This window comes from Necator americanus, chromosome II (assembly GCF_031761385.1).
Source record: "Necator americanus strain Aroian chromosome II, whole genome shotgun sequence".
Taxonomy (NCBI): Eukaryota; Metazoa; Nematoda; class Chromadorea; order Rhabditida; family Ancylostomatidae; genus Necator; species Necator americanus.
Window position 1 is genome coordinate 12,880,815 of NC_087372.1, and position 8,851 is coordinate 12,889,665.

The 8,851-nt window shown below is 40.9% G+C and overlaps 2 protein-coding genes across 2 annotated transcripts in view; one reads left to right on the forward strand and one right to left on the reverse strand.

The window, feature by feature from the left end:
- Positions 1–1,260, forward strand: part of RB195_017676 (uncharacterized protein) — a gene marked incomplete at both ends in the record, with an annotated part of 3,693 nt that extends 2,433 nt beyond the window's left edge. Inside the window, one exon of the mRNA XM_064184771.1 lies at positions 1,094–1,260. Within this exon, the coding sequence (XP_064040652.1) occupies positions 1,094–1,260 (167 nt within the window). The remainder of the gene's footprint in view (positions 1–1,093) is intronic.
- Positions 1,261–7,644: 6,384 nt separating this feature from the next.
- RB195_017677 (uncharacterized protein) lies at positions 7,645–8,043 on the reverse strand (the record flags this gene model as incomplete). Its single annotated transcript, XM_064184772.1, has 1 exon — positions 7,645–8,043. One exon carries the CDS (start codon positions 8,041–8,043, stop codon positions 7,645–7,647), a length of 399 nt encoding a protein of 132 aa, XP_064040653.1.
- Between the last annotated feature and the right edge of the window lie 808 nt (positions 8,044–8,851).

Below are 8,851 nucleotides of genomic sequence, written 5' to 3' on the forward strand. Positions count from 1 at the left end.
TGGAGCATGGCAGAGTACTAGCAAATATAGGCAGCGTAGAAATAAACTTAAATAAAGAGCAGTAATATATTGAAAGTAAAGCTACATTTATGTAAAGAACGACTCTGAAGAGACGACAGAAGCTGAATTCATACGTGAAGAGAAAAAAACGGGAGTTTGTAGAAGAAACACCTCTTTAACATAAGCAACGTAGCAATAAGTTTGAAATGGAGCAATAGCGTACCAAAAGTCATGCAGGACGGTTGAGAAGAACAACATCGAAGGAAACGACAGAAAATGAAGCAGGGACAAAGCTTTACATGTCCTCACAATTGCAAATAATAAGCTGTAAAAGCCTGTGCCGAGGCTGCTGGGCTCCAATAAGGCCTGCCGTGACGCGGCCGCATGAACAAAATCTGCCGCCGTAGTGAGTTTTAGTGGCTCGTGATTTTCACGGGTGCCCCTCGTCCTGCACCCATTTTTTATAGGTTGAAAATTAGTTGTACTGGAGTAAATGCATCAAGAATTTACAAGATGATTGGACTAAAATTATGTTTTTTTTTGAAATTGAACGAAATAATAGGGACCATTACATAGTACGTGTTACCAAATTAACTATATACTCATACGACAATTAAGTGTATGAAGCTTCTCGCATATAACCACATGTAACACTTTTCCTTTTCTCAAAAACAAGGAACAAGTGAAGGATGATGAAAAGATGTTCTTATCACTTACGGCTCACTCCATAATGCGTAGAAAATAGAGATTTATTTTTTTCTTTTATGAAATTACAAGGAGAAATTGATCCTGAATATTTTCTATCTTATCAAATTTCTGGGGGGGGGGGGGGGGGGGGGGGTAGGGGGCCCTTTTTGCCCCCCGGGGGGGGGGGGGGAACCCCCCCCGGGAAAACCCCCCCCCCCCCCCCCCCCGGGGAAATTGGGGGGAAAAAAAAACCCACCCCAATCCCCCCCGGCCCCCCCGAGCATCAAAAGCCCACCCCCCCCACAAAAAACTTTATCAAATTTGACTTTTTTTATGGTCCAGTCGAGTTCTTTCAGTAGATAAACTAAATCCAATCACATCGGTAAATGTTCGCCGAATGCTTTAGGCAAATTTGCAACAGGGTCGGATTTCTACAGTCGCTCTAGAACGTATTGTGTGGACCTTACGCGTTACGTTCTCGGCGACAATGGGCAGTGGTTCCCTACTACCCTGCATCCACAAATCGATGATGAGATGGGATTAATCAATAAGGTCACATTGCCGATAAGCTAGTCGGAGCGCTTTTTTTTTGTTTTTGAAGTAATTTTTTTCGTCAGTCGTACACGATTGTTATTGTTTCATGGTTATAGTCCTAGTCGAAAAATTCTTTTATTGATTACTTTAAGATCTGATGAGGACCCATTACGGTTACATGGTACTTTCGGCTATGCTGTATCTAATACTGTACTACAACATTACGATAACATTATTACAATTACATATTAGTCATCATATTATACTATTACTACTTCAAAGGCAGGATTTCACGGAATCACGGAAAATAGGGTTGAGAGTGTACGTCACAAGTATCAGACGCTCAATTTACCCTAGGTGTTCTCCGAAAAAACGTAGGGGACACCTTTCGTGTTCAAATTCTCCTACAAGGCAGCTTATAACGCGCCACCGCTGCACACGCGCAACAAGCGCAAGCGAGCGTACGGAAATCAGTGATATTTCCAAGACAGCCTATTCAAGCAGAACGAATGAGCAGGTTGCTGAGGTAGCCAGAGCGTGTACAGGACGCGTTGTAAGTAAGAAGAAGTCTCTTAGGAGAATCCAAACACGAAGGTCGTTTCCCACTCCTTTTTCAAGGCGATAAGGAAAATTGAGTGAGATCACGCCTATAGTCGTAAATTACACTACTAATCCTGGGGTACTTCAATTTTATTTTTACGTACCATATCCTTAGAAGATGACGCTCACTTTATGTGAATCAAAAATATTCTCCAATTCTTTCAAATTACTTGAAAAAAAAATTGTGCATCCACAGCTAATCTATAAGAACGAAATTTATAGCAGCTTAATCTAAAGTTTTATTAATTCAGCGACTTTGACCACCACTACTCAAAGAGAATCGAAAAAAGAGTTAATTTCTTGTGTCTATCCCCTCAGATTCCACTTTTCTCTTCAATACCAATCCAGTTTTCCCTTTGAAGCTCTATTTCGTCCGAATTTGTTTCAAAGCTATAATATCTCTCCACAACGGGCTGTCAGATTCCAACATCCGTTCGTCTTCTTTTTTTCTGCAAATTTCATTTCAACTCGTAATGGACACGTCCGGGACTTATTCAAAAAGCAGAACCACATTATACATGAATGTTTCCAATTCGTTTCACATTTACATAATTGATCCCTGAATTTTTCTGTTCTTGCTTTGGTTATCAAAGAAAAAAAAGGACGAATAAATAGGACGAGATCTGTCGGACAGGACAGACAGGGCGGTGGTCTAAGTCAAAAAAATGTTTATTCTGCTGAAGTAGCTTGATGGTACACCAGGGGACCAGATGAAGGTTGAAGTTAATAAACTCTAACGATCGATCGATCGAAAGGTTTGAAAACGTGGATGTTATGTTCAGTTTGGGAGATTCGAATAAAAAAAAAGAAACTTGAAAGATAAAATTTCGAATGTCATCCGAATATTCACGAAGGAAAAATTGACTGATAATTTGCAGAATAAGTGCAAAACTGTGAAAGACTTTAAATAAATCTTTAACTTGTTTAAACAGTTTGGCAGTCAGGCTCTGAAGTAAAATAAATGGAACTATAATTCGTAATTGGGTGTTCAGTGAATTTTCAAGGTCACTGATCCCTGTTTTCGAGTTTTTAACACAACTGATAGATATCTTTCAGAAGTTCCAACGTAATGTGATACGTTGGGAGATCGATGAAGCTGAAGATCTTGGAACAGATAATATTTTCAAAAAAGAAACGGGCGGAACATGATGAGTTAAATGCGACTGATGCTACTTAATGTTTTCTTTTTTCAGTGCAGGATTCAATAACTCTGTCTCTACTCCTGTGATTTATCCTTCACAGGAAAATTACTATACTTCCTTATACCTTTAGTACTGCTAAATTTCAGCTGAACGTCCAAAAGCACAGGCGATTTCGATTTTAAAAGGTGCAATCCTCGAATAATTGCCAGCAAATCGGAAATATAAAGTAACTGTAGAAGAGTGATGAAATTTTCTCGTTTCAGGACCACAACGTGAAGAAATTTATAGACTTCTGATGCATCGGAACACAACATCTGTACATTGAACAAGATGCTGCACAAATGCAATAGGAATCTTTAAGAAATTCTGAGAAGAAATTAGTATGACACCACTTTTTCGTTTGTCGGTTGTCGAAGCAAACAACATCGTATAGCATAGTCTATCGATCGATAACCACAGGATATAGCAAACAGACAGTACTTGATACTTCTAACGCGCTGTAAACAACTCCCTGAAGTAAGTGACTATGCTACGAACAAAGCTTATCAAGGAATGGTGAAAGAAAAAAAAGGAGTTGAAAGGATGGCACCGATCGACGGACAACCATTGCGATGGACGTTAAGTCGATGAATCCTTGACCCCGGACATGACAGCGCCGCCTCGCACCCGCAATCGTTGCGGGTTTCAAAAACTATGCAGTGCGCGAAAGATTCTCTTCAAATTGTATCATGCGCATACAGTTCTTGAACTTGGATTAAAGTTACAGTAATAGGTCCAGCCAATCGCTTCAACCCTCTGAATTCCTCAAATAATCAGACTTCTCATTGCTAGTCTCACACTGAAACTGTTTTCAGATCATTTGATATTTATCAGTGAGTACAGATCGCTAAGGATGGGTTAGCGCGTTCGGTTAGAGATTGCGTTGTCTACACAACCGATGGGAGGTTCGAATCCGTCCTTGTGCTCACCAAGTCTTTCATCCCTCCGGGATCGATAAATTGGTACTAGACTTGCTTGTGAGGATAAAACAGTGAGTTGAAACATCAGCAAGTGGCCCCCGCAAGTCATTGAATAGGCCAGCTACACGTTCGTAAACCTCAAATGATTCTGAATTGGAGTAAACGTGGTGGCCCCAAGCGGATTAACGCCAGGCACTTTATCCACTGTGCAGTTTCTAGATTCCGAATGGAGGGAGTGATCTACGTCCAAGTCTGTCATTGTTCTCTCAGTCTCATTGAGCTCTCACCAGAGAAATCTGTTTTCCGAGTTTTTTTTTAAAATGGAGTTATCTCTTAAAATGATAGCTGTATGATTAGAAGGAAAGGGTGAGCGACAAGAGGCCCCCGCGAAAATCGGCAGACCTGCCTTCAGCATCGAGCGCGTTCTACCAGCTGGACAACATCCACGACAGCCTTGGATATGGGGTATGGGATCAGAAGCATACTAAAAGGTGAAATGCAGAGTGGTAGGAGTGATGTGCGTGACCTACATTGACCTCATTTCACAAACTTCACAGAGATGAGGATTATAACAAAGACATGCATATATTTCCACATAGGCCATAATTTCACAAATTTTACTCCCCATCTGTAGTAGATTATGGAGAGGGGTGTGATTTCGTCCATTTCTTCCTGATTGCCATAAAAAAACTGCCGGAAGATGCGGCGCAGCACAGGGCTGGCGCGCTCCAATGGAACTCCTTGTAGAAAATAGTGTGCCGGAACGCTCGAAGCCGTATCTTCCGGGCTGTTTTCTACGGCAATTAGGAAGAAATGAACGGAATCACCCTCTTCCCCATAATCTACGACCCCGAATACGAATACTCCACCAGAAATCCGTACCACTCCAGATTCGTGGAGTGATGCCTTTAAGCGGATGCTTCCAACTTTACCTAAATGCCCAAGGATGAGGTAGTAGTATAAAGCAGCACTAGAGAGAGAGGTAGAGAGTGCTAGAACCAGAGCATATTTATTGGTTAACAAAAATAGGATTCTTAACAAAAAAAGTCTCAAAAAAGTAAAAAGTGGCATGTTCAGGAACCACGTAATTCATGCCTACCAACGAAATTCGTGCTCAAAGAAATTTTAATCACGGTGATATCTTTATGGTTGTCCAGGTTAGTTTTCTGTACTTTTTCTTACCGATACTTTCGATAATTTCGTAAGACGAAAGTGTCTGGCTTTCTTGAGTTCTCGAATTTCCAGAACACAGAAGAACTTGAAACGTACCTTTTTTGAATAAGATCTTTTAAGGCACATACTCAGCAGAGGCAGGCAACTGAGCAAAATCTTTGCGAAATTCACTAAACTGATAGGGACTAACATATTTTCTTAGCAGAAGAAACAATTTTCTCCTCTTGAAATGTGCAGAAGATCCTTCATCTACTAGAACTCAATTCGTGTAGTGTCTTTTTCCACCCGTTATTTCAATGGCTGTGTTCCTGCTTCCGAAAGTTAGTCAGTAATCCAGTAATTAGCAAGAACTTACAAGTGATCTAATTTACTTCGTTTCCTGTCCAAGTTGTTTACTCCCATCCTCTTGAACCACCTCAGTGGTACGGCTCCTACAATTCGCTAATTTAACAAGTCTAATAGGATGCCTTCGTTCACGCTGATGCGTTTTGAGGTATTGATGTCCGCTGTACCTTCCATCCTGCTGCACAGGTGTTCCCAAAAATCAGCGGGATTATTTTTTTCTCGCAAAATACTTCAGATTTTGTTATTTTACTGCTTATTTATTGCTTCATATTTTCATCCCTCAAATTCAACATTTTTCAATCTTTCAGTAATTCTCTTTTTTTCCTCTCTCTATCGCATAGTAAAGATACTAAGCATAGTAATAAATAAGAATACTACTAATAAAAATACTATAATAAAAGACTGCCCTCATTTAACAGTACAACCGCAGATGTTCCTTTGCTCCTATTGTCCGACGGTCAAAAACGCAACAGTCATACCGCTGTCTATCCACGTAGTAGTTCGAATGTTCTCGTGAAACCTCGGCATATTCTGTCTATGTTTTGTGATGGTGTGCCTGTGAGGTTTTTAGATGGAACCTTTATCTGCCTGACGTTTCGGCTTTTTCGCCGTCTTCAGAGGCCTAAATAGAGGATGACTGGAGCAATGCTACGTTTATCCCGTCAAGCACTATCCTGTACGTGTTGTTACAGCGGACGTGGTGCGGCTGGTAGCACGCACTTGTCACTCAGTGAACACAGAATATTCTGTGTGTAGATCAAATCATCTATATCGTCGCTGGTGATCTACACGCAGCAATACTCATTCGCTGGTAGACTGGGTGACAAGTGCGTGCTACCAGCCGCGCCACGTCCGGTGGAACAACACGTAAGACTAGTTTCAATGTAGATAGGTTTCTGTTTTCACTACCCTGAACGATTATCGAAACACTGACCCAGGGTAGTGTGGCACTTGACGGGATAAACGTAGCATTGCTCCAGTCATCCTCTACTTAGGCCTCTGAAGACGGCGAAAAAGCCGAAATGTCAGCGAAATAAAGATTTCCATCTAAAAACCTCGTAGGCACACCATCACAAAACCAAACCGCTGTCTATATTCAGCAACAATTCTTTACATAAAGACGGCCCGATTTTTCCCACCTGAAGTTCACTGTTTGATTTGCAGCCGTTCGCTATTTGATAGGCTGGGAATTGGCTGCATGTCTCCATTACATGAGGGAAATCTCAGTTCGGACAGCGCTACCTCTATAAATTCGTTTCACTTCTCTGAAATTTTCCTCGAATATATAGCGAATATTTTTTTAAACATTCATTAAGTACGTCCATATATGCAATTAAATTTGTGCTTTGCATTTATCTCCGGACTTGGGAAAGTGCATTCTAAATGGGAGAAGCTCAGTTTGCTAACGAATGCACATTTACATGCAAATGAATAGAGAGTCTTTGCCGACAATTCCTCTATCGTGAGCTTTGATTGAAAAAAGACAGCATTATTTTGGGTTTTAAATGAGAGTAGGCTAAATCGTGTGAAAAATATCTGATAAAAATAAAAATTAAATAATAAATAAAATGTGTGAAAATAGGTAAAATTTTCGTGGAGAAACAATAGAAAGAAGATTTGAGATGAGCTTTTTTTTTCTCCAGCAGACTTTTGAAATTGTATACTTACCGTGTCACAAACTTATAACAGTAATTTCATTTAGCTGTTATACATTTTTAAAACAATTTCTACCCTACTTTTTGCTTTTTAAAAAAGTAGCCTCTTATGAAGATTCTAATTATTTCTTTGAACCAACTGCTTTGATTGGAATATTAAAAGAAATTATTGAACAAAGATAGAGAAAAGAGATTATTGAATATTAAAACGGAACGTAGCATGGCCGAGCATGTAGTTCAATTTCCACATCCGCTATCCGTGATCGATCTTATCCTCTACATTTGTACACCAGCACCAACTCGAACCCAGTAGTTTCGCCCGAGTTTTGGCATTAGCCGCGAAGCTGCCTGCTTCCTCCCAACCTCTCTTTTTTACGATAACTTATCAGTGGTTCGTATCAAAAGTCATTTTTCGTGTTTTTAGAAAGGTTTTTAGGTGGCTTTGGCCTCAAATTCGCGCAGCAAACGAATCTCTTCAAGTGCTTGAGAATTCCATCTGAATCGGCGCTCCCGATCGCATACGAGATGTGCCTAGAATTGCTAGTCAGCTCATCGAGTCGCATTTTCGGGGGAGAGTATCAATGCGAGGGTTTCATGGCTCGGCGTTGTGCATCCTCGCGGTTGAGACTCGCCGCCAAAGTTAATCCCCGAGTCGTTGCTCGTCATTCGATTGGGAGCTGAGCTGGCTGGCTGTGCGCATGTGCTTGTATGCGGCATTCGTCGCTGAGCCGTCGAAAAATGTCGACTTCCACCTTGGAGAGCATCGTCGTAACTGAATTTCGGCGCTGAACAGCGGACGAAGCGGTGACGATGACGCGAATTTGCGGCCCATGTCGCGCTATCCGAGCCACCACCACCACCACTGCCGCCGCCGCATCCGCCGATATACCTCCGGCCGGCCGCTGCTGCCGCTTGGACGCCGATGCTGTTTTCTCGGCCACCACCCATCGCTCAATTTTCTAGCAATTATCCATCATTTCATGTCTTCGTGCCGTTTTTCTCGCCGAACTTCTGTTTGTCGTTCGTGTGCGAACGCTTCAATTAAGCATGCTTGACAGACTATGTATGCTAACTATTGCGCTCTTATATATCGGCCCATGCTCTTATGGATAACCTCCGGAACGAAATTAATGACACCATTCCATGTTAGCCTGCATCAGCTGCAAAATTTGCTCTCATACTAGGACTCGTAAAATTGCTAACTGACTAGGGTAAAATGAAGTCATTTGTTCAGGATAGAGAATAAAGTGTGTCCCAATATCGATGTCACATAAATCACTATTATCAGTAGTGTAAATCTGCGAGAAGTACGATTCTTGGATGCAACAACCAATCAGCGAACATTCTTGGAAATTTCAGCTTCTTGACAAAATCCTAAATTATCCGTTTTGCAGTCTTGATATAAGGGATTGTATCTCATAAAGGCAGAAATTTCTTCATTCGAACTTCAACTGTCTGAAATGGGACCCTTTCTTCGTGTTCACATACTTCAGTTGAATCATTTTTGGATTCCTCCCATCACAGTTTCTTTTCAGAAATTCTGTAAAGATAAAATTTACTTCAAAAATATGTGTTACTTCTCTGGTGAACATCTTGTATGGATTCTTTAATGTGATGAGCTTTTTTATTTTGATCGAAGTCGTTTACCACAAACGAAAACAAAATTACTCTTACTGACATAATATTTAAATATAACAACATCTACAGTAACTACATAATATTTTCTAGTGAGAGAACACAGGCGAGACTGAGTCTT